General features: G+C 37.6%; 1 protein-coding gene across 1 annotated transcript in view; it reads left to right on the top strand.

The window, feature by feature from the left end:
* ephb3a (eph receptor B3a) overlaps positions 1–27044 on the top strand; it is a 41822-nt gene extending 14778 nt beyond the window's left edge. Inside the window, exons 5-16 of the mRNA XM_039661265.2 lie at positions 2264–2419; positions 3843–4178; positions 5080–5204; positions 5602–5758; positions 8015–8123; positions 9460–9512; positions 10871–10993; positions 12014–12261; positions 17501–17716; positions 20028–20177; positions 21134–21327; positions 26348–27044. Coding sequence (XP_039517199.1) covers positions 2264–2419; positions 3843–4178; positions 5080–5204; positions 5602–5758; positions 8015–8123; positions 9460–9512; positions 10871–10993; positions 12014–12261; positions 17501–17716; positions 20028–20177; positions 21134–21327; positions 26348–26456 — 1976 coding nt within the window. The 3' untranslated portion in view covers positions 26457–27044. The remainder of the gene's footprint in view (positions 1–2263; positions 2420–3842; positions 4179–5079; positions 5205–5601; positions 5759–8014; positions 8124–9459; positions 9513–10870; positions 10994–12013; positions 12262–17500; positions 17717–20027; positions 20178–21133; positions 21328–26347) is intronic.

Genomic DNA, 27044 nt, shown 5'->3' with positions numbered 1-27044 from the left:
AATTGGACGGGCCTCCTGGACTGTTCTCTGGAAAGGGAACTGGTGGACAGTGGGGGAACTTCCTTTTGAGATTGCCAGTATTTGGCGGCTCATTTGTTTCCATCTGGTTGTTCAAGGTTAAGAGCTTGCTTTAAAGGACTGATAAACGACTCTCCAGGGCCGCGCTATACAGGCGTGAGATGCGCCGTGGCCAATGGAGAGTGCGTCTAATTTCCTTTATCACCTTCCAGCATTAATCCGCACACACACACAGAAGGGAAACAGCCAAGCCCAGTTAACATTTATCTGTCAGGTTGGGTATGTTCTCACTTTTTTTCTTTCGCTCAAAGCTCTCCCCGTCTCAATCTCGCACTCGGTCTGAATGCGGAACGCCACGCGTGTTAAGGTTTGAGAGCAGAGACCACTCGCTCGGATTTTCCACTGTCTTATTACACTAGCCGTGAAGCGGTATGTGTCATGGGAAGGAACACTGAAGACAAGGGTTTTTTTTTTCTGTATGTGCTATAATTCACTGGCGGTGTCACAAGCAGGACACGATTCTCAGCATGTTCCTCATTAACTGCAGCGTTTTGTGTGGAGATACGGGCGTGGTGGCTTGTTTACAGGGAAAACAGAGCTTTGTGAAAGCTGCAGATTCCAGCCAGACTGTTACATCAGCCGTTTGCTTCCAAAAGAAACGGCCGGAGTTTAGCGCATCATTAAAGCACAGATTGGCTTCGGCTGCGCGGTTAGCAAACTAACTTTATCTGTGCTTGGGTGATTCGTGATTATTCGAAATATTTCGAATCGTATTCTGAAGTGTGCCTTTTTTGCGATGGAAAAAAAATATTTTATTCCAGTGATCTGCAGCTGGTTTGTGAACCAGATTTTACTTTGAAAATCAAATGTGCATGGTTAAAAGTGGTAATCTTGAGGGAATATTCCAAATAAGGCTTAACTGACAAAATTTGTGGCTTAATGTTGATTACTACAAGAAATTATTTTCTAGAAATCGAAGTTTCTCTGGTGGCACTTACAATGGAAGTGAATGGGGGAGTGTTATTTCACATTGCAAAGTTGTTTTAGTTATTTTGTATGGTTGTTAGTTTTTAGGCGTTACCGTTATGGTCATGTGAATGAAGTTGCGGTGAGGCACTTACAATGGAATGGATTAGAATGGAGCAGATGGATGGATTCAAATATGAAAACACTCACATTAAAGGGATACTCCATTTTTATTTTTTTTGGAAATAGGCTCATTTTACAAGTCCCCCAGAGTTAAACAGTTGAGTTTTACCATTTTCAAATCCATTCAGCCGATTTTCTGATATCTAGAAGAATATCAGTAACCAGATCGTTTCTGGTCTCATTGACTTCCATAGTAGGAAAAAAATATATACTATGGAAGTCAATGAGACCAGAAACTGTCTGTTTACTGATATTCTTTTAAATATCAGAAAATCGGCTGAATACATCTGAAAACTGTAAAACTCAACTGTTTAACTCTGGAGGAGAGGTAAAATGAGCCTATTTCCAAAAAAAGTGGAGTATCCCTTAATGCGTATATTAAAACTAGAGTTCTCTTTGAGCTGTAAGGTTGTTCTGATAATATTTATGGTTGTTTAGGGTTTTAGTTTTTTCGTTGTCGCAACATTGAAATTACGGTATGGCACTTAAAATGGAAGTGAATGGAGCCGATTTTTTGGGGGGGGAAATTTAATGTAGAGCTTATAATATAAAAACATTAACATCTATGGTAAAGCTTGAGTATAATGAGTTATAAAGTTGTTCTTGCTTTTTTACGGGCGTTTTGGGATTTTATGGCAATGAAGTAAATTGGATATAACTTTACATTGCTTTCCTATTTTTTTTTTATTAGTAAGTGATGTTTCAAAATGATTCAAAAATCATGTTAACACACAGATTGTTTTAGTTTTAGTTTAGGCTAGACTTTTGATTGGTTCCATTCTGTTCCATTGCGTCTCATTATAACCAAGATTTTTTTTCTCTCTTTTAGAAGAAAAGTAGGGACTCGTTGAGGTAATTAATGCCACAAATGCGGTGAACTGAGCCTGTATTGAATCTTGAATGGTCCGTTAATAAGCTTAATGTGTTTAGGTTGATCCGGTGATGTTATTTTTATTTATTTATTTTTCCATTTAGAAGCAAATGTTTTAGGTTAACCTTGTTTTTCTATTGTACTATATTAAATTTCACTTTGCATAGTATTTTTGCAGTTCGTTTTTGAAATTGGCATGACTTGACACGTTTTTTCTTCCTTTAGCGTGCACCCCAGGGACCTTTAAATCCAAACAAGGTGAGGGTTCTTGTACGCCGTGCCCTTCCAACAGCCGGGCCAGCTCTAGGGCGTCCAGCATGTGCCCTTGTCAAAACGGCTACTACCGCGCTGACAGCGACCCCCCTGACACGGCCTGCACTAGTAAGTGATGACCGTCAGTGCCACTTGTTAAATTAAAATAGCTCCCACATTGTGAATTGTATGTTGCAAAGGTCTACTCTGTGCATTCGCCCCGTTTGATGTGGCGGCTAATGACACAGAAAAGCATGTTGATAAAAAGGTCATGATTGATAATGTAAGCCCGTCGGTTCTCATCATTTAGCGCATAAAGTGTGCGATTATAACTAAGCTTCAGCGCTTTTGAGTCTTGACACGTGGATTTAATTGGAAATATCACATGATTTCACACATTGATGCAATGTGTTGCAAAAAATCCCGGCTGGAGAGTGTTTTTGCAGTGGAGGTCTTTTGAAACATTTTATGGAAGCTTGAATGTTGTTTATTATTTATGTATTTTTAAAAAGACTGAATTGTGTTGGAGGGATGCAAAATGAGAGGGATTTTTTTTTGTTTGGTTTTCACTTTCAATAACCAAAGCTTCCAGTTCCTTAGGCAGTTGTGCAATGAAAATCCAGCTTCTGGATTTAATTAGTTTACATCATGATTCACTGAGCAAGATTCATTGGTTATAGATTTAACCCTGACGAGCTAACTATGGAGTGCATTGAAAATCCCAGTGAGACATTTTTTGGAACAAATATGCAAAAATAAATAGATAATTTAACCAGTGACTTCCTGACTTTTTAGCATCTTGATTTTTTTAATTAGTGTTGAATTACTGTGTAATGATCTACAAAACTAAGGTGTTTTTTATTCCTGACTAAACATGTACTTTAGGATATGTGCAGAAAGTGTTTCGCTCCAGGACATCGTATTAACTCTTTACCCGAGAGCGTTTTTTTTTTTTTTTTTTTTTTTAATTGCAATGCAGCCACTGCCAGCGTTTTTGATAATTTTCACAAAATTGTCATGGACCCAGAATATTTTGCTGTATTAATATATGAAAAGATAAAACAGAGCCTCTTCTTTTAAATTTTATTCTTGTATTTAACACTTAAATGTGGGTAAGTTTCATGAAGAAAGCAAAATTTTGAGCAAAAAGCTGAGAAAAATGTGTCAGGATCAGATAGATTCATAATGATGATCAAAACATACAGTAGATGGAGTATATCGAGTCCATCATCTCCCCCAAAGCTTCATAGTCCTATACCTCGTCCTGGATTGACTATGATGGATCGAAGATTGAAGATCACGTTATTTTACATATGAATCTGCTTACATATGCTATCGCTTGTTTCTACTTCTTCTTTACATGTCTTTTGACCAGGATATTCTGTACTCTTTCAGAAGATGCATAATAGCGCCCCCTGCAGTATAACAGTGAAAAGACGGAAAGCGAAAAATTCCGTCTAATAAATGACAGATCAAATTTCCTTCAATGGTGGGGAAAGGGTTTAAACTACTCATATTCAACAAGTTTAACACTTTACCGTTGTCTTCCTAGCTGTCCCCTCGTCTCCTTTAAACGTGATCTCCAGCGTGAACGAGACTTCGGTTTCACTGGAGTGGTCCGAGCCACGGGATTTAGGTGGGCGAAGGGACGTGGTGTATAACGTGGTGTGTAAAAAGTGCCTGCACGATGGCGGGTCCTGTGCGCGATGTGACGATAACGTGGAGGTGTCTCCTCGCCGACTGGGTCTGGCCGAGAGGCAGGCGGCGCTGAGGAACCTGCAGGCACACACCCATTACAGCTTTGAGATCCAGGCTGTCAACGGGGTGTCCCCCAAGAGTCCATCCTCCCCGCAATATGCCACTGTCAATATCACCACCAATCAAGCAGGTGAGAAATCCATTTTCAATTGTCTAATAAACCAGTAAACCACAAGAGATGTCTGATAGTATACCCCCCGAAACAGTTTAACTCACAGTAAAGTACAGCCTCAAGTGGCTTATTGTGTTTATTATGGTGGCACAAGTGTCAATGACAAATGACAGCGTCTACAATAATGAATAGGAGATTTTTTTTTTTTTTAGAAATTTAAAACACGCGTGTCAAGTTTTATGAAATGTACTACTCATGCTGGTTTTGAAAGACTACGCATATGGTTTTATAACATTTTCAACTGACTCCAAAAATGGGATGAAAAGTAAAACATTTGAAACATATATTTCCTATACATTCAGTATGTTTTCAAAAATGTCTTTTATTTGTTAGAAATATCATATGAATCTTTAACTATCATTGTGTCTTTGGGGAATCACATCGCATGTCTGTTATTCGATGTCCAAATGTTGGAATTGTTTATGAAAGAATTTTTAATGAAAAGATAATGGCAAACTACTTCATAAGGTTTTCTTTTTAAAATCTCTCATTTAATGGGCCTTTTTTTCTTCATTATAATATCTGAATTATTTTTATTTTTAATTATTTCAGAAACCAAAAGACATGCTCATCAAAGAAGAGGTGTTGACCACTGACCCACAAGCAATATGATCAAAATAATGTTCAATATTTCATTTCGCATTATGCACAAGAATTAAAATACACTATTATAAAATAGTGCAATTTATTATAAAATATTAGGCCAAAATACAGTAGAGATCGATTTTTTTTTTTTCATTTTAGCATTTTATTTCCCTGCTGCCCTTGCAACCAATCATTTCAGACCATATTACAATCTAATCTGTTATTCTAATAAAGTTCTGCAACTTTTTCTCTCTCCATCTCTTAAAACCTCCAGCCCCGTCCGCGGTCCCCACCGTCCACTTAATGCGGGCCACAGCTGGCACTCTCAGCCTCTCCTGGCTGCCCCCAGAGCGGCCCAATGGCGTGATCCTGGATTATGAGATCAAGTACCAGGAGAGGGTGAGGAACTGCTTTGCGCATCTAAATCACCCTGTACTGAAGAACTCTTGAACCTGAGCCAGATGACATTAAACCAGGCACCCAGCATGGGTTTAACTGGCGTGAGCTCAAAGTAACCCTGGCTCGACTTAACGTGGAGTACAATGGAACAACAGATGGCCACTGGTCGAAACCCAATGGCTAATGCTAAAAAGAGTGGAGCTTAATACCGTCTATAGGATTTACTTGCTGCCGCGTGTTTGGATCACAGTTTTAGTCCTGGAATGCCTTTTCAAATACTTTTGATCCGCTAATTGCAGTGAAAACTGTTAACTAAACATTCACTTTAAGCATTGAATGACTCGAGAGTCTGGTTTTGGCCGTTCAGTGTGTGTGTGTGTGTTTTTCTTTTTCTCAGGGAGAGTCGTTCTCGCACACAGTCACCGCCCAGCACACCTCAGCCAAAGTGGAGGGTTTAAAGGCTGGCACGGTGTACGTGGTGCAGGTACGGGCTCGTACGGTAGCCGGGTACGGACGTTATAGCAGCCCGGTGGAGTTCAGTACGAGTCTGTATGGTAAGGAAGGACACGCTCTCTTATTTCCTTTGCATCTGTTTTTTATTTCTTTTGCATACTGAGTGGCCAAGTGCAAACCATGTAAACGTACGCATAGGAAAGGATTATCACAAATGAGATCTTTGTAATATCCAAATTGTTTCTCCAAGGCCCTGTTTACATCTGGTTTTGAGATGCATTTTGGTCGATCGGATCACAAGTGTACGATGCTAAATACATAGGGCCTAAAACGTTTTCAGCTTGTCCACTTTTGACCACTTCCAGAGGTACTCGAAAACGCATTTGACCCGATTGCTTTCGTAGTGTAAACGCTCATGTGATCGAATGAGTTCGAACAGCCTCTAAAGACCGCCTTCTCCGCCTACTGAGTAAACTAGCGGCGGGATAAACGACTCTTGCGCTCAACGCAAGTTTAAAAGGGGTTGGTCTGCAATAGCTTCATTATTCATAGGTGTGGTTTGGGCGTAATGGAAATAAACCAATAAGAGCGTCATATCACATTCCCTTTAAAGGAGAACTCCGGCGCAAAATAAACCTTTGGTCTAATTACACATTGTTACCTAGTCAACCGTTATTTGAGATTTGTTTTCATGATTGGCGAATGTAAATAGTTTTATCTCTAAAAACAGTTTAGCCTATAGGGCATAGAGTAATGAAATAAAAATCGCTTGTTATTACCACTAACAAGGCTCAAAATAGCCGCACACTAACACGAAGCATAATAAGGGTCCCTACATTCAAACCGAAGCATTGAAAACTTTGTCAGTGTCCATACAGTTTAATAAGAATATATTTTATACACACAGTCAACTTCGCGAATACAGGAAGAAGCCATCTTTGAAAAATAGTCTCTACCAGTCGATCTACGAACACCGATCCATGTGCGCTGGTGAGATGTTAATAAGGTGATAAGGTGAGCGTGAACAGTAGGCTACGTGTAGATATTGAAGAGAAGAAAACGGTTCGTGTTTGTGGTTCTTCCGGAAACAACGGACCATATGAGATTCTGCACAGTTCAGTGCACTTAGATCGGCGTTCATAGATCGACTGGTAGAAACTATTTTTCAAAGATGGCTTCTTCCTGTATTCGCGATGTTGACTGTGTGTATAAAATATCTTCTTATTAAACTGTATGGACACTGACAAAGTTCTTAATGCTTCGGTTTGAATGTAGGGACCCTTATTATGCTACCGCGTTACTGTGGGGCTATTTTGAGCCTTGTTAGTGGTAATAACAAGCGATTTTTTTTTGTCATTACTCTATGCCCTATATACTAGCGTTATAGACTAAACTGTTTTTATAGATAAAACTATTTTCATTTGGCAATCATGAAAACAAATTTCAGATAACGGTTGACTAGGTAACAATGTGTAATTAGACCAAAGGTTCATTTTGCGCCGGAGTTCTCCTTTAAGAGCGTGATGAACGAGGTGCGCTTGTTACATGGCGCAATACTATTATAACGCCACATTTACCAGGCGCGCTTCACAATCAGTTCAAAGCCGAGGAGATCGATGTTCTCGTCAGGGCTTTAAAAGAAAGAGAAGTGCCATTGGGGATAGGACAAACCCACCTAAATTAGCTTCGGTTAAACATGCATATAATCATTTGGGTAATTGTTGAAAAACCTTATGCCTATTTTCCCATCGTCATGGACACAACAATGATTTCCCTCGTGTTTAAATATTTTTACTTAAAAAATAAAAATGTATCATTTGCAAAAAGTAAAATGCATCCGCGTAGATGAGAGAATTATCTTGTGAATGCGCGTTGTTCACACTGGCCAAGCATGCACGCTTAAAATAGCATCTGAAAGAACGCGCCATTGGCGCAATTGTTTCCTGGAACTGCAAAATATTGTTTGCGCCGAAACACGCCTCCTTTTTGCGCCAACCTGCCCAGGGAGCGCAAGTTCATTTCCTAGTTTATCGACGTGCATCTGTGGAGGGAAAAGGTGCAAAATAGGAATGATATAAGCGTCAGTGTACAAAGTCATTTGCGTGGGCGCAAGATAGGGCCCACCTTGTTCAGCGTTTTTTGTCGTCTCCGGGCGCGTTCATATGTAAATTGGGTGAGCTTTTGTCCATCAGATCATAATAAAATAATAAAACACACACATAAGTTGTTGGAAGTGGTCCAGTACTCTTACAGCTTTGTCTGTTTGTTTCTGGTGGATTTTAGAAGAAATATCATATGAAGTTTGCCTATATTTCTGCATTATTGGTATTGTAAATAAATGTAAATTCATCTGACAGATGACCCAGAGCGGTCAGTTCAGGACCTTTTGCCGCTCATTGTGGGCTCCGCCGCTGCGGGATTTGTCGTCATCCTTGCCATGGTGGTCATTGCTGTTGTTTGCCTTAGGTAAGTTTTATCAATGAACACCCCTACATACCGTACGGATAGTTCTGTCATCATTTACTCATCCTTATGTTGTTCCAAACCTGTCTTATGTGGATCAGAAAACAAGGTATTTTGTCCTTGCACTTATTTCTGGCTGAATTAGTATATTTAATTAGGAAAACTGGCAGAGGTATAAAGTAATGACTGTTAATACAAAGTAAACGGGGGTCCATTTAAATTTCTTGTTGACTTAGCAAAGGGCTATTTGTATTGTTTATCATGTCAATGCCTCAGTACTTGGTGTCAAACAAACTCAATAGCACGAGATGGGCATTGCAAAACAGACTTCAAAGTGCGTCCGACTTCGGATATTTATGAGACTCTCACAAGATGCTCATTTGAGGCCACTTTGCCCAGATCTGAACGAAGACTGGGACGTTGCCAATCACTCCAGAGACGGCAGACTGCCACTGTGTCTATTTGACACATTCTTCTTGACTGTGACCGCCTTGTTGTGCCAAAGCGTCTCCTCCTCTCCGCTTCAAGCTCTTTCTTCTCTCTCATTCATGCCCTCTCCGCTAGTATCCCAATGTTTTCTTTGTGTGTGTGTGCGCGCTGAAGCGTCACTCTTTTCCTCCTGACATTTAAATTGGAGATGAGATGCTAATTAGCAGCAGGCATCATTGTTAGCACAGGTCAAGAGACAAAAGGAATCTCACAGATGGTGAATTCCAATAGGCCCCATTGCTCCCGTTCCCTTTCAAACGCACTACTTATGCAGAGTTAGTGAAACAAAGAGATCTTAATGAGAAGCCTGCGATTTAAACACACTGTTCACTGTCTTCAGACACTCGATACAGGCGTGAACCGAGCACAGATTAGCATGTATGTTCCGGGCCTGGTTATTTGTTACGCGCTTAAGGATTCAACCTATGATTTGGTGTTAATTGACTTACTGTTTTTAGAGTATAACCTACAGTTCGGCTCATCTGAACCGTGTAATGGAGGACTTCTGGTTAGAGGCGATGACACGACAGATCTTTCGCGCTGCTTGTTGTGGTGACCCGGCCTTTGAATCCTGCATGTACTCTTTCGCAATTAGGCACAAATGATGAGGAATGGGTCAAAAGGCCTAGATCCAGCTTTTAGCGGGGTGAATCATCCTCAAAAGTTTAGATTGATTAAAACTAGTAATTTGAGGGACATAATTGATGATTAAAGCATATGAAATACCGAAAGCACTCAAATGTTCTCTTTCGCAAGATGCCCCAGTTAAAGAAAATGTTGTGTGTGTTGCCTGTACCGTGTAAATCCAGTCTTAAGCCAGACTCTTGATGTGTGTATAATCTGGTTACAGACGGCAGCGTACTGGATCTGAGCTGGAGTATACGGAGAAACTGCAGCAGTACGGTGAGTATACCTACACCCTGTTTACAAAAAAAGATATCTTTCTTGCTATACATATTTACTGGTGTGGCAAGAGAAAGCTTGTGAATATGGTGCAATGATGGTAGATATTTAAGTGTGTATATATATATATATATATATATATATACTACATTTCATTAAATTATTAAGTCAGAGCCATGACCTTGTGGAAAACTATTGTATCAAGTAAAATAGTAAAATAGTAAAAAAAAAAAAAAATTTGCAGTGGATTGTTGAAGATGAAAAAATACTACTGTAAAAAAACTACTGTAAAAATGTATGTTTTTGAAGGTAAAAAAGTATGAATTACCTACGGAGCCCCCCTAGTCCCACTTTGGCAAAAAAAATAAATAATTATAACTATCTCGTGGCCTCAAGATACTAACTCGTGGCCTCAAGATAGTAATTAGTGGCCTCAAGATCGTAACTCGTGGCCTCAAGATAGTAACTCGTGGTCTCAAGATACTATCTTGTGGCCTCAAAATAGTAATTCGTGGCCTCAAGATCGTAATTCGTGGCCTCAAGATCGTAACTCGTGGCCTCAAGATAGTAACTCGTGGCCTCAAGATCGTAACTCGTGGCCTCAAGATAGTAACTCGTGGTCTCAAGATAGTAATTAGTGGCCTCAAGATCGTAACTCGTGGCCTCAAGATAGTAACTCGTGGTCTCAAGATACTATCTTGTGGCCTCAAGATACTATCTTGTGGCCTCAAGATAGTAATTCGTGGCCTCAAGATCGTAACTCGTGGCCTCAAGATAGTAACTCGTGGCCTCAAGATCGTAACTCGTGGCCTCAAGATCGTAACTCGTGGCCTCAAAATAGTAACTCGTGGTCTCAAGATACTATCTTGTGGCCTCAAGATAGTAATTCGTGGCCTCAAGATCGTAACTCGTGGCCTCAAGATAGTAACTCGTGGTTTCAAGATACTAACTCTATCTTGAGGCCACGAGTTACCATCTTGAGGCCATGAATTACTATCTTGAGGCCACAAGATAGTTATATATATATATATATATATATATATTTTTTTTTTGCCAAAGTGGGACTAGGGGGGCTCCGTAATTACCATATCATTTAGAGTGAATTGTATATCTGTTTTCATAACTATACAGTGAAACGTGTCAAAAAGTTTTGCTTTGATTGGAAAAAATAGTTCCTATTTTTAAGATTTAAAAAAAAAACGTAAAAGGACATTGAATTATTATTTTTTTGGTACATTTGGAATGTTTTTTTAACAGAATGTTTACAGTGTACATATCTATAAAAAAGCATGTGAAATAATGCTAATAAAATATAAATAAAAATAACTAACATTCTTCTTTACTTCTTTTCGCTTCAGTATCGCCGGGCGTAAAAGTTTACATTGACCCTTTTACATATGAGGACCCGAACGAGGCAGTTCATGAGTTTGCCCGAGAGATTGACATCTCATGTGTGAAGATAGAGGAAGTCATTGGAGCTGGTAAACCACATTCCTCCGTATTAAAACAAAACCTGGCATCTATGATTATTGTGGTCGTTATGAAGAATGTATGTTTCCCAACATGCCTTGGATCAGTGGTTTTAAGCTGGTTTTGCTTCAGGACTTAATTTTACATGACCAAAATTGTTAACTATAGAAAAATAACAAAAAAGGTCTTTAATAAACATTGATTGATATTTATGATTATTACCATGAAGTGCAAAGGTCCAACAGTATCGTAATGTTTTTGAAATAAGACTGCTATACCCGTCAAGGCGGTATTTATTAGATTCAAAAATAGGGGAAAAAATAGTAATATGGTGAAATTGTTACAATTCAAAATAACTGTTTTCTATTCGGAACAGGACAGCCTCCCTTTTAATGAGATTCATAAATATTGAGGACTGCATGATTTAGTAATGTACATGCAGTGTTTTTCCCTGCAGTCCATAGCCAGTGTTGCGAAAAGATCTGCAACACACCAGTTGAGAACCACTGCCTTGCAAAAAAAAATTAAAGTTTTAAAATATTTATTTATAACAATAGCTAATATTTAAATAGCTTAAATGGATAGTTCAGAGTTAATTCTATAACTAACCATATGCATGCTGCTTGCTGCCTTTACCTATGTTCTTCTTTTTCTTTTCTTTTTTTCCATCCCTGTGCTTGTTTTATGTTTTATGATCTGAATCACTTCCCTCCACCTCATCTCAAACGTGTACATCTAGAGTCCAGGCCCAAAACTCCCACAACCCTTAAACTCCTCTCTCCTCCCTCTCCACAGCCCTTCCCTAAACTCCTCTCTCACCCTCTCTCTCCATCCGTCCCCTGCCTATTCAAACTCTGAACTGTTGCCATCTGCTCTTTTCTCTCTCTCTTACACTTTCCTTGGTCTTTCAGCAGTACATCATTTCTTCCCTCGAATGATTTTTTTTATCCTGAGCTCAACCAATAATCCTCCCTCTCCCTCACACCCCCCACCCCACTCCCTCTCTCTCTATCTCTGCTTCATTCATTCAGGAGAGTTCGGGGAGGTGTGTCGGGGCAGACTCAAACAGCCGGGTAGAAAGGAAGCCACCGTGGCCATCAAGACGCTGAAGGCAGGATATACGGAGCGTCAAAGACGGGACTTCCTCAGCGAGGCCAGTATCATGGGCCAGTTTGACCATCCCAACGTCATCCACTTGGAGGGAGTTCTGACTAGGAGTTGTCCCGTGCTTATTGTCACAGAGTTCATGGAGAACGGAGCGCTCGACTCCTTCCTTAGAGTAAGACTCAGATCATATTTGTGTAAAACCATTTTACTGCATTGGCCTTACTTATGTACTTTACATTAAAAGACATTCCTGGTCTTAATGTGTGCTATTGCTCAGCATCAGGAACTGAGCCCATGGGCATTTTAGACATCATTAGCGTGGCCCGACTAAGTTATTAAGGTTTACGTTTTTGTAACCCTGTTATATTTGCTCACTGGTACATTTCACAAAAATATATTGAATATATTTTTTAAAATGCTACCATTTTTTTGAGTAATGCTTAAGACACTCTCTGATAAAGTATCTCTGATACTGCTTTAATAAGGAAAAGTGGGTTAAAACAAATGCAAACATATAGAGTATGATTTCATTAAATCCCTTATTCATATTCATAAACTGGTAATAGTAACAACAATAGTGGGTTAAAATAAAAATGAATCATAAATATTAATAAAAGAAGCCATCTAAACGTAATGTTGATTATAAAATAAATAAATAAATCTTTCCAGCTCATTTGAACCCTTGTATTCTTAAAGTTGTAGTTATGATTATTTTGTTTATTTGATTATATTCTGTGCAATTCAACAAAAATCACACTCTGAAGAACAAAAAAGAAAACACATTAAACAAAGTAAACACGAGGACATATGATTTTTAAAAATTTATTTTAAAACATTTGTTTTACATAGGGCTGTCAAACGATTAATCGCGATTAATCGCATCCAAAATAAAAGTTTGTGTTTACATAATATATGTGGGTGCACTGTGTATAATTATTTTGTATATATATAAATACACACACATGCATGTATATTCAAGAAAAAAATATTATTTATATATAAAATACTTATATTTACATACATATATATATATATATATATATATATATATATAATATAAATTATATATAAATATATATACAGTATATACATAAAAATATTTCTTAAATACAAGCATGTGTGTGTATTTTTTATATATATAAAATAATTATACACAGTGCACCCATATATATGTAAACACAAACTTTTATTTTGGATGCGATTAATCGCGATTAATTGTTTGACAGCCCTAGTTTTACAACAACAACAAAAAATGGATTTTACAAACAGCTTTTAAAATATTTTTATTTTAAATTTAAGATTTAAAATGTGATTCCCTGCAGCTCAATAAGCAGAGACGCTTACAATGACAAAAATGCATTTCGGGTCAAATTTGACCGAGAACATAATACATTGATGAAATTTATTTAATCTGTAATAATCCATCTCGTCTTATATACACCTGGGTGGAGACTCGGAAACATTTGCGAAATCCACTTTTTATCGCTAAAGTCTTTCCTTGTGTAACGTAGTTCACTAGAGGCGAGTGTATGAGAACCCAAGAGCAGTTTATTAATCCAAACAGGAACAAAATCTAGACTAGACTAAACTAGATTAGATTAGAAACATAAAACTCACCAACAGTATTAAAGGAAACAATACTAGACAAAGTACAATGATAACATGAGGGCTTTATATACTGTATATACAGAGTCTAATGACTAACAAGGAACACCTGTGAACAATCAAGACAATGAACCAATGACAACATGGGACACAAACATTGATTATGACTATTTACAAAATAAAAGACATGAAACATGGACAAACCATGACACATTGTACCTGTACTCAAAATGGAAAATTGCATTTTGAATGATTGTGTCAGTTTTGGCTGAAAAGCAAGTGGCCAGTGCTGTGCATAAAACATACCAACTTTCTTACTGTATATCGATTTATTTATAATTTCTATTCTTAGCTAATGTAGTGAATGTTGATGTTTTTTCCCCAAAGTCCATGTCTTTGAGGCCCTGTTCTACACAAATCCGAAGTGCCCTGTTTATACGGCTAGCGACGCAATGTGACGAACTAAAGCACTGCCATTGAACTGAGAGAATCTGTTGAGTCGTGTTGGATTGCTAACTTGTGATCTAGATGGGATGTTAAAGTACATGAATCGCATATTAAATCAAGCTCCATTGAAAGAGTAAAAAATGCTGCAGTGCATACATTAAAAAGAATGAAAGAAATAGCTTTAAAAAAAACAAGTTGGAAAGAACAAACTCAGCTTTTGGAAAACCTTCGGGGCTTCGCCTATTCACACCCCTGGTGCTAAGAAAAAAGCTTTGGCTTCATAATCTTTCATCAAAATTTAATAACTTGTTCAATCAATTCCCGATGGATAAAATCAAGTCCAATTGAATATTCTGCTTCAGTCTGAAATACGTCACTTTACTTTACAAAACTTCCCTTGCATGAATCTATGGCCTGACTGTCGGTAATAACTTCTTTCGTGCTGACAGGGGATTTTGATAACCCCTCAGCATTAAACACTTATTCATGGTTCTTTAGGCAGAACCTTGGTTCATCTTTAACTTGTGTCAACATCTGGCTTTTCAAAATCTTAAAAAATACCAAAGTAATCTAAAGTCTTCATGTAATCCCTCAGCTGAGTTTCTACAGAAACTGTTTGAACTCCAGAACCTTAACCAACTTGTGCAGTCAATGCAGAACACTGAGAGTTTCGACATCCAGAGGTGGGATAGTCTCGCTCTGTCTGAGCACCAGCCGATGACACAACTTAAAGCCCATGCACCCAACCAGCCTGGTATCTTCCTACGGCACAGCCTGTACTCACACAAAGTCCAGCCGGGGACACAAGCACACTCGTTTCCACGCATACACACAAACAGGCTTCTAAAAATATCTGTAGGAACAAGCTTTGGCATGATTCATCTTCAACTTTAGAAGAAGAAAAAAAAGCATCAACATCAAAATCTTGTAGCTGAATGTTTTTCGTCATTGGAGCCAAACCAAGTGCGACTGGCTACAGACGTGATGATGTTCTTTTGCTTCGAGGCTTAACGTGAACCATGTGCTATTTTTGAACAGTAGACTTGAGAATTTCCCATCAGAGGTTTCTTCAGCAGAAGAACTGTAAAATTAAAGTACATTTTTTTATATTGACATAAATCCTCAATAAAAGATCTTTTTTTTTTTTTTTTTTTTTTTGTACAAAAGTATATATGTACAGTATATTGCAACCATGAAGTAAACACATCATGGCCAAGATCTTGATAAAAAAAAAAAAAAAATGACGCACATTTATTTGCATCAAAGGGTGCATTAATGTTTGGTCAAGATCGACTCCAGCACTCTGTAACATCTCCTCCAGCACACCCCAAAGACTTGCAATGAATTTAAGATCTAGACTCAGATGCGGATTCATTGTGTGGAAATGATTCTTCATGTTCCCCCCCCAACCATTCTTTCATAATTTGATCCTGAGGAATCTTGACATTGTCATCCTGGAATATGGCTATGATGTGCTTCCTACATGATTGTTTAAAGGAGCCGTATGTAAGTGTGTGGCCAAAACTGGTACTGCAGTCACTTTCAAATCACTGTAGAGCCCTCCCCCTGACTCGAGGTTGCCAGATAGGCTGCAGGATCCAACATTTTTTTTTTATCCGACACGTTTGTATCTACAGCTGTGGTAACTAGAGCAGAGCTGGCAACCCAGATGCTGCAACACTACTGACTTCGTGATTGGTAGATCAGTGGAGAGTGGAGCCTCAGAACAAAACACAACATCAACATCAGTTGAGAGGGCTGCAACTTCACTTTTTAAATGACAATATCCTGGCCGGACTACTGTTGTCAGTGATATTCGTTTTTTTTTTTTTGTTTGTTTGTTTGTTTTTTAATTAACATGATTACTTAATGTCTAGTGACATATCAGGGCCATTTTATGATCATTTGAAATACATTTCTTATATACAGCTCCTTTAAGAAATAAAAAGCTACACCAAACATATAACACACTGTAAAAAATAAAATATATATATTTTTTTACGGTAAAATAATGGCAGAACTTTACCGTCAAAATATGGTATCAACATTATTGGTTTTACAGACTTAACTTAATATTTACAGTAATAAACCATATTTCATCAGCTGATAAAATGTTAATTTACCTAGATTTCGAAGTTTTAATTATTGTTTTATACCATTGTAATACACTGAAAATCACAGCAGTGATAAGAGTCACATGATCAATAAAAATTCATAACAAGCACCTCTTATATAAAGCAGCTATTACTATTATATAGAAGTTGCATCGTGTCATTTGCACAAACATTAAACAACATCATGGTAACACACATGAAATAAAAAAATGCAATAAACACTAATTTAACAAAATTACATGTAACATAAAAGCCTAATGTACATAGGTGAGTAGAATACTCACCTACTCAGTTAAAATACTAAAATATATAAATAAAATATTGAGGAAACTATGAAGAAACATAGTTATTTCAACAGATACATCAACTGTGAAGTGTCATGCAGGGAATTGAGGGAATGTCAATTTACATTTTGTTTCACCATAAATTATACGAGTTGTTTTTCACTTCCAAAAACTGTAAATCTATTAGTATTTTACAGTAAAATTACATTAAATGTACCATTAGATCTATCACAGTTATTTACCGTATATATAGTAAGGAACCTTTCTGATACTGTTTTGCACTGTAGCTTCTTTTAACGGTATCTTTTACCGTTAAAATCACGATCATTTTTTTACAGCTAGAAACATAATAACTGCAATAATTATCCAATCATTATTTAATTATTACTGTAACTTAGATTTCTGCCTCAACAAACTCATAATTAGCTTATTAATAGTTAGTAAGTTAGTTGTTAAGTTTAGGTATTGCGTAAGATTAAGAGATGTGGAATATGGTCATGTATAAGGCATTGATATGTGCTTTAAACAGCAATTCTTGTAATACGCATGCTAATAAACAACTATTGGACCCTAAATGAAAGTGTTACCTACTGTTTTATCCTTGCTGTCTGTGATCCTATCAGAACAGAGTGCGACCCGCCAGAGCACTTTTTCCCTCTTCAGAATATGAAAATGAAAACATGTGGGTTTGATATTGTGAAGTGTGTAATTGAGTTATGCTTTTAAGTATTCAGCGCTTTTGCAAAAGGAAATTCTTCCATGGGGATTAGCTTTTGTGGAGTTCTGTCTTCATGACATTGGCATCCCGATACTATGAGGAAGATTACAGGCTGCTGCGAGTGGAATTAGTCCGACGGCACTGTCAAATTCAGGCTGATTAGAACGAGTAGAACCAGGGTGGTGTCATGTTTACATCTGTTAATGTCACTCTCCCTCTTTTATTGTTCTGTTTCCCGCTCAGCTGAACGACGGCAGGTTTACCGTAACGCAGCTGGTCGGCATGTTGAGGGGGATCGCGGCTGGCATGAAGTATCTGTCCGACATGAACTACGTCCATCGTGACCTGGCTGCCCGCAATGTGCTCGTCAACAGCAACCTGGTGTGCAAAGTGTCCGATTTTGGCCTCTCTCGCTTTTTAGATGATAACTCATCGGACCCCACCTACACCAGCTCATTGGTGAGTTCAGATAAGGTCTGCTCTTTTTATGTAATGATATAAAGTTAATAATGAAATAGCCTTGCTCCAACAAATCCTCCAATCCCCTCTAAGCCAATATTGAAGCTTATCTTAAATTTGTATTGTCTGTACAAATTAGTAGTCAGTACATGGCTAAAGGAAAGAGCTCTTGCCTTTATTGATAATAATTTAAGAAATGCTATAATTTAAATAGGTAAATTATTAAGTAAAAAATGAGGAAATTCTTCATAACAGAGAGATATCAAGGGTCCATTTCCTTCATATGTCCAAACTAGAATGATAGTAATTCCAACATGTCACACATGTTCCTCACTGTAAAAGAAGTTGCTTGGATGATTAAGTCATTTCAACTTAAATTACATTAAATAGATACTTTGATGAATCTTGTATAACTTGTAAAAAAAAAAAAAGTAGAAAATTGCTTTACTTATTTTGATGAGTTAAAGCAATGTAAAAACGTATGTTGTTGATGACGTGATTTATTTTAAACATTCTGGAACAACATTTCAATCAACCAATCAGATTTTAGGGACAAGTTTACTGTCAAGTTTAGACTTACTACCAGGGTTAGGTGCTTATACATAAGTGTTATTCACATATTTTTCCCTCTGATTTTAGGCAAACTTATGGTTAGGGTTTGGACTACAAAATTGCGATGACCTTATATTAAAGGAGAAGTTCACTTTTAAAAAAAATACTTGCTGATAATTTACTCACCCCCATGTCATCCAAGATGTCCATGTTTTTCTTTCTTCAGTCGAAAAGAAATTAAGGTTTTTGATGAAAACATTCCTGGATTTTTCTCCATATAATGGACTTTACTGGTGGTAACCAAACAGTTCAAGGTCCAAAAGACAGTTTCAGTGCACACTGTTCAAAGGGCTTTAAACGATTCCAGACGATAAATAAGGCTCTCATCAAGCGAAACGATCGCTCATTTAATAAATAAATAACAAAGTTTAAGTTTTATAAGTTCAAAGTTTTAAGTTTTAGCTCAAATGCTTGCCTTGCTCTGTTCTGTGACGCACGTTTATGACTCTCCTGTTCGAACTCGTTCATCAAAATGAACAAATCTTTTTTCCGAGTCAATTCGTTAATTTTGTTAGTTGAATCAACCGAATGACACGAAAAAAGATTCGTTCATTTAGATAAACGAGTTCGAACAGGAGAGTCACGAATGTGCATCACAGAACAACTTTGTTATTTATTTTTTTAAATGAGCGATCGTTTCGCTTGATAAGACCCTTATTCATCGTCTGGAATCGTTTAAAGCCCTTTGAACAGTTCGCAGCTTGCACTGAAACTGTCTTTTGGACCTTGAACCGTTTGGTTCCCATTGAAGTCAATCATGACGATGCTATGCATTCGGGTTATCATGGTATACATTAACAATACCATGGTACACCATGATACTGAATGATTACCTTATTTAATACCCTGGTTTCATTTGGGTTTCTATGATAGCTTCCTTATGCTGTGGTGTTTACGCACTTTATACAGTGCATGTCCAAAAACCATCTTAGTATGATATACTGTTTGGTATTTTTTGTTAGTACATTAAGCTAACACCCTATAAATAATTGTTGTGGATTTTAGTCCATGTCTGTTAGCTTTGAGGGACTTCAGAGAACATTTTATCCAGGCTCCAGGCAGAAATGTAAGCGATATCTGCGTTTTACAGATACAGTGCGAATTAACAATTGATGAGAACATGCAGCCTTGACCATCAGAATCGGGAGTACAGATGGCATACTTGATATGTGGAAGAAGCCTGTCTCTATCTCTGTCTGTTGGAAACATATGGAAGTAGTCAGTACGGTACGGCTTGTTCAATGTGTCCGACATGATAGACGACAGATAAGGGAATTGAATGACTAGAATCCCTTAAAATTCCTTTCAATTTATTTTTAGAATTTTTTGGCTTAGAATTTGTTGAGTAAACATTTATGTCATTACTGGGCATGCTAGTAGTAGTCTAGATTTATTGCTAGCATGCTAGTTTAGCTCGTAATTGGCTTGGATTAGTGTATTGATTAGCTTCCCCGTTCACGTTGTCTGTTTCATGGACAGATCAAACCGTTATGTTTAAAGTTAGAATCCTGGCATTTTATGTTTACTGGTTTTCATCTTAGATTAATGAAGCCAGCGATGATGCCCTGTGGGGAGAGAGCCGCGAGTTGGGGCAGAGTCTTCGCTCTAATTAGGCAGCTGAAGACTCAAGCCATCTCATTGGTTTTAAAGTCTGTGTTTGAATTTAATGGCCTCTGTGTGCATGTGTGTTATCATGTAGGGAGGGAAAATCCCAATCCGTTGGACCGCTCCCGAGGCGATCGCTTTCAGGAAGTTCACCTCTGCTAGTGATGTCTGGAGCTACGGCATTGTGATGTGGGAGGTCATGTCCTTCGGGGAGCGGCCGTACTGGGACATGAGCAATCAAGATGTATGTCGACTTTTTCATGTCATTAATCATATTTTTAAATCATATTTTAGACCAAAATGAGTGAGAATATTGTACGGCTTGTACTAGCTAGTATATGTAAGTGTGTATATATATATATATATATATATATATATATATATGTAATATAAATTAAGAGTAAATGTGTGTGTGTGTGTGTGTGTGTGTGTGTGTGTGTGTGTGTGTGTGTATATATATATATATATATATATATATATACACAAGCAAATTTTTAAATATATGCATATGTGTGTATTTAATTATAAATAGTTATAGACGGTACACACACACATATATTATGTAAAACACAAACTTTTATTTTAGATGCGATTAATTGTTGTCCAGCACTGTTGTATATGCAATCTTTTCTAAAATTTTGAAAAATGTATACTTATATGTTATTATTATTAATAATTTGTATAGATTTATTCAAAAGCACATACCTTTGTCAGAGTTAAATAGTTAAGCAAAAAGGAGGGAAATAAGTATTTATGCTTTTATGTTTTTTGGGATAAGATGAGAATGACATTTTTTGCATTATGTTAATGGGAATGGTTTGTATAAATAAAATATAATAAAAGTTCTAAGGGCATTTTTTATTTTTGATTATGTGGTGAAATACGACCCAGGCATATTCCTAACACGTTTCACAAGGTCCATCCTTTCACTCTACTACTAATATTATACTAAAATGCATGTTTTATAACCTCTTCACTGTCTCTAGTATTCATAGCTTGTGTTGTTTTGTCTAAACCGAGTTTTGTCTTATTCTGAGATGATCTTGTGAAGGTTTTTCAACCCTATTAGTCTTTATTAGGGTTCAACTGTTGTAACATTCCAGTCACATACTGTATGCATGATAAAACTTTGCATATATGCTGCGGAGTTTGTCCTAATGCAGAAGGACAGCGTAACTGCTCTGACTGTTGATGCTGTAGGTAATGAACGCAGTGGAGCAGGACTACAGGCTGCCTCCTCCCATGGACTGCCCCGCAGTGCTGCACCAGCTCATGCTGGAGTGCTGGGTGAAGGAGCGGAACATGAGGCCACGCTTCGGACAGATCGTCAGCACACTTGACAAGCTCCTCCGCAACGCTGCAAGCCTCAAAGTGCTTACCAGTACACACTCAGGGTGAGCAGAAAAAAGCCAGATTGGACACACAGGTCAATTCTTGCTTTGATTTACAGGAAAAGATGGATCTTTCTGCTGCAATATAGTTTGTGAAATCACAATTGGCAGAGCGTATGTATGGGAAAGAGTTCGTTGTTACTGCTAATTCATCATATTGTCAGAATATTATTGACGGCACAGCATTTTACCCCACATTGTGATTACATTTTTTTATTAATATAAAAGAAGAATGTATTGCTAATTTTTCATGTCTCAAGATGCATAGTGAAGTTTTGTACTGTGTGTATATATACTTATATACACTTATATAGTATATATATATATATATATATATATATATATATATACTTTTAAAGTAAGTTATATATACTTTTAAAGTAAGTTATATATACTTTTAAAGTAAGTTATATATACTTTTAAAGTAAGTTAAAAAAAAATAAAAAATCTCCATGATATTAAGCCACTCTACTACCGTAAAATTAAACCAAATTTGTGATAAAGTTGCACATGTGAGGTGTAGTAACTGTAAAGCTGAAATTGCAAAAAAAAAAAAAAAAAAAATTGCAACTGCGATACAGTATATACAGTCACACTGTGAGACTTACTGTGCGTTCACGTCGGACGCGAATAATGCGTCAAATTCACGTCTACCGCGTCTAGTTTGACGCTTGACCACTTTGTGAAACTGACGCACGTAAAAACAAAAGCGAAATTTATGTGCGTCACACGCGTCAGAATCGAAACCCGTTGATGGCCATCTTTTTTAGGTTGATCGAGCATTCATCGAGAGAGTCACAGCTCTGTATTTTCTCTGGAGTGCAGAACAGCGGATCGAATTGACGTCAAAGTTCAGATTTTTCAACTCGGGCGGCAGGCACGAATTCACATCAAACGCGTGAATGGCAAGGCAAGTTTATTTATATAGCACATTTCATACACAATGGTAATTCAAAGTGTTTTACAAAGAAGAAAATAAAATAATCAAAAGAAATCAGGGTAATGAAAACAGTTTAGAATAAAAGAAATTATAAAAGTAGCACAAATACACACTAAATTATTAGCGCGTAACGCACTTAAAGTGCCAGACACGCCATTCGCGCGAACTTGACGCACGAATGAGGCCTGCACTCTACGCCTTATTCGCGCCGCAGGAATTTTTTACGCGCATAACGCGTCTTTGCATTGACTTAACATTGAAATCAGTCGTGTCTGACGCGCTATTCGCGTCCGGTGTGAACGCACCATTAAAGTCGCAATTACATGAAACAAACACAATTTTTAAGACAATCATGTTGTGAGATTTAAAATGCCATTTACAAGTTGCAATTGTGAGACAGTTACTTTGCACAATAGAAATTAAATTATAGAAATAAAAGACAAACTGCGAGACAAAGTCACATGGTGAAATGTAAAATGCCAATTAAAATTCGTAATTGTGTGACATCACTGCGCAATATGACATTGAAATTTCAAGAAATAGCCACAATTGCATAACAAAGTCACATTTTGAGATTTAAAAATGAAACTCTAGATGGCGAGGCTGATGGGAACACAGCCTGGAGACTTTTACGTAATTAACTACATGGCACAAGCTGATTGGTTCCTGTTGCGCCTACAGCCAATTAGATTGCTGCTCAATGTTTAAATAGTGGATGTGTGTTTGCTGTAGCATTTGAAACGCGCTTTCAAAGTTCCTCAGAAACCCTCCACCTTCCCCAGCTCCACCTGTATAGATAAACTACAGGTAGTTTCACATATGATAAAATCACAGTTACTCTAAATTAAGTTGCAATAGTGTGATATAGTCACAATAACCTTTTAATTTTTTTAACTTGCAGAAACAGACAGAATAGAAACGGTAACATACAGTTCGGGTAATTGGAAATGTTTGTGATCTCTGACGTTTGATTGATCGTAGTAAATCTAAGCACAGTGTGTGCCATTACTGAGATCTCTACATGAGGAGATGTGCGATTACTAGCGAGAAACATCTGAGAAGCACGAGACTTAGCTCTCCATTTCATCTCATCGCAGTCTAGGAGAAATAATTGAGATATTAAAAAGAGATCTCTCTTTCCTGCGGGTAAAGCACAAGCTGAATTTTTAAACTGCATAAGCTAACCCCTCCCCGCGCCTCACAATGCAAATCATTATTTAACATGTAACCCCCCTCAACTCCACATGATAAGCAGTTTCAACCACATAAATTATCCAGTAAATAAATGCAATCCATAACACTGCTGAGTCTTAGTCAAAATAAGCACGCTCATTTGACTCGCGTTTGTGAATGCTCTGCTTTAGCCTAAAGCATTGTGAACCGCGCCGTCTTGGGAACGGAGTAACGGCTGACTTACACACAGTGCAGTGCCCTTTCCTCTTCGCTGGCTGCTGTGTCTGCTCACTGGGGGAAGCCGGTTCAGTCCAGACTAGGCTAGCGGAGGTGGCGTACAGAGCTTAATAAGGGAGATGGAGGAGATGCTAAAAGAGAGCAATGACTTTAATTAGTCGACTAATGAGCTTTTTAATGTGCAGGCATTGGAGCCTCGTGTCCAGCGGTCGAGTGTGTGTGCGTGGGCCTCCGCGTGACGCCGCATGCTGATGGCCTGTGTATGATTCATTTATGTTTGCATCTGTATGCACGAGCAGCGCTGGCCGGGCTGTTGACATGTCATGATCCAATCTCCAGAGACAGCTGTGTGTCTCTGTGTGTGATTACCATCCTCGTTTGGATGAGAGCATACACATTTCCGTCTTCTTTTATTGGAAATTTAAGGAATACTATACCCCTAAAATGAAAACACTGTCATTGTTTACTCTCATGTTGTTCCAAATTTACTATGGTGTCATGGTAACTCTTTATTTTATAGTACTTGGCTCGTTACATATGCTTACTATGCTAATAACATGAAATTAGGCATACATAAAAGCAATTGAAATAACCAAAACCTTATGGTAATTACAATAATATTACCCAGTAATTACACTTTGATAAGGACACCCTAAAATCAAGCAACCACATCATTTTTTTTCCCCGCTGGAACTGGACATTTTGAAGAATCTGTACATAGCTCTTTCCACTCCATCTGGAATTAAAGGGATAGTTCACTTTGAAATACATTTTTGATATGTTTTAGCTTACCTCAAGGGTATCCAAGATGTAGGTGTCTTTGTTTCCACAGTATTTTCAATTTTGATATTTTTCGGTCAAACCGTTGTTGTCTGTCAGTCATATAATGCAGGTTTATGGGGTCCACCTCAAAGAGCACAGAGAAGTCCAAATTAAACACGATTTAATGACTCGTAAATGTAAGTACACATTGATGGCCTAAGACACGAAACGAGCGGTTTGTGTGGAAAAAAAACGAACAGTATTTATATCGTTTTTACCTCGTGTAACCACAGCCATGTTCAACTGATCTGACGGCACAAGCGCTTCGGTCCGGAAGTTTTACCTTTCACTAAACATATTTAGATATATCGAAATCGTCTTCCATTGCCATTTCCTGTATATCTAAATATATTTAGATCTTCACAGTGAAAGGTAAAACTTCCGAAATCTCTGTGTAAACAATGAGTGACGTACACGCACAAGTGATCACTTCTGGGACACGGTTGGACATGGCTGTGGTTACACGAGGTAAAAACAATATAAATACTAGGGCTGGTTATTGAGACAAATTTCACAATTCGATTTCGATTCACAAGCTTGCAATTCGATTCGATTTCGATTCGATATCGATTATTTTGGATATCAGTTACAATAAATGGCAATTTTTCTCAAGGGAATCAAATCTTTTAAATGCTGTAAACTATGGTCTATATATATATATAGTCTAGTTGTAGCCTACTAGGCTTCATTAGCCTAATATGAAGCTAATAATTAACTGTTTTGTAGCTATACAAACACTTAAATTACACTTTTATTTATTTTTATAATAAGAAGATTATATGAAATATAAACATTTAAATGGTGGCTGTCATAAAAAACTTGCCATATTTATTCAAAAATGCATTAAATATTGAAGAACACTAACGAGTGTGGACTAACGAGTTTATGTGGGTTTTCTGAGGTAAATATGACGATACATGACATTGATTACAAGCTGTTTAACTGACATCTTTCCACGGTTGAAACGCAGATTGAGCGAATCAATGTGACATGATACGGATTTCGATAAGTTGTACTCTTTCTTTTAACACACTTTCAGATGCTCATTCATGTTTATTTGGCGCTGTGACTGGTATTATTAAGCCGGAAGAAGAGCTGCGCCAGAGCGATCTCACGCCACAGCGCCAAAACGGCAAAACGCTATTTATGTTTTTGAATTTCTAAAGAAAATGGACGTAATTTGAAAATTGAGACTTTGTTTCATATCAATAGTAACAAAGGACAAAGATTATTGCGATTTGTTGGATGCGCGCAGCCGCGATACAATCTCTCATTCATTCAAATGAAACAGGATGACTAATCGATTCTTGAGATTTAAGAATCGATATCGGTTTGTAAAAATGAGAATCGATTAATATCGAGAAATCGATATTTATTACCCAGCCCTAATAAATACTGTTCGTTTTCTCACACAAACCGCTCGTTTCGTGTCTTAGGCCATCAATGTGTACTTACATTTACAAGTCATTAAATCATGTTTAATTTGGACTACTCTGTGCATGCTCTTAAGAGGTGAACCGAGGGTGGACCCCCCTAAACCAGCATTACATGACTGATAGACAAAAACGGTTTGACCGAAAAATATCAAAATTGAAAATACTGTGGAAACAAAGACACCTACATCTTGGATGCACTTAAGGTAAGCTAAAACATACCAAAAATTCATTTCAAAGTGAACTATCCCTTTTAAGCTGAGAATGAAAATTCCAGTTCAATTCCTATAAATATTGGCTATAGTTTTTTTTTAAGTTGAAATCTTTTTTTGGTCTTGGAATAAAATCCTTGAAATCCTGTCACATGTCAATATTTCCTGCGTTAGCTGATTTTGGCTTTGTTTTTCCCTCTCTATAGTGATCTCTGTCGAATTGGCGGGACCCTGCCGGGCCACCAAAGGAAGAGTATAGAAGATGCACAGGACATGAAACAACAAATGAGCCAAACTCTTCCCATACGGGTTTGACTGATTAAAAAAAACACCTGCTGAGCCTCGAGGCTAGCATCAAAATCCCATTTGAAGAGTAAACCTGACTGGGACAATCCATAAACCCCATGGAAAATTACTGGAACCGACTATTGCTTGAAGAGCCAATGGAAAACCTGTATACAACTAGGGACAGTGTCGCACCTCTCCCAAGGAGCCTGTGGAAAACTATGGCGTGTCCAATGGAAAAGTGTATCAGCCTGTGTATGGAGCACCTGGAGAGTGCTGGGAAAACACAGCACATGTTGATTGGAATTCTGGATGATGGCGCCTCAGGCAATCGTCTTTGTTCTTTCCCTCCCTTTTGTCATGACTTTCTCGTGTTTACACCGACTTTTCATTACATGGATTAAATTGGCGACATTTCGACTTCTCAGGTTCAGTTTGCATGTGTGCATGTGTTTCTCTAATGGAAAAAAAAAAAAAACGATCACTCTCTTCCTTAACTCAAATCCCTTCCATTCTTCCTCTCATTTGCCGAGGCCACAAACGATGAGACGGACTTGAGAATTATAAGCTAACTGTAATAATGTTTAAAATATGTATTAAATGTAAGCCAGAACTGTA

The sequence above is a fragment of the Pimephales promelas genome, chromosome 5 (assembly GCF_988280905.1).
Source record: "Pimephales promelas chromosome 5, fPimPro1.hap1.1, whole genome shotgun sequence".
In the NCBI taxonomy this organism is placed as follows: domain Eukaryota; kingdom Metazoa; phylum Chordata; class Actinopteri; order Cypriniformes; family Leuciscidae; genus Pimephales; species Pimephales promelas.
This window is presented reverse-complemented; position numbering and strand designations above follow the sequence as displayed.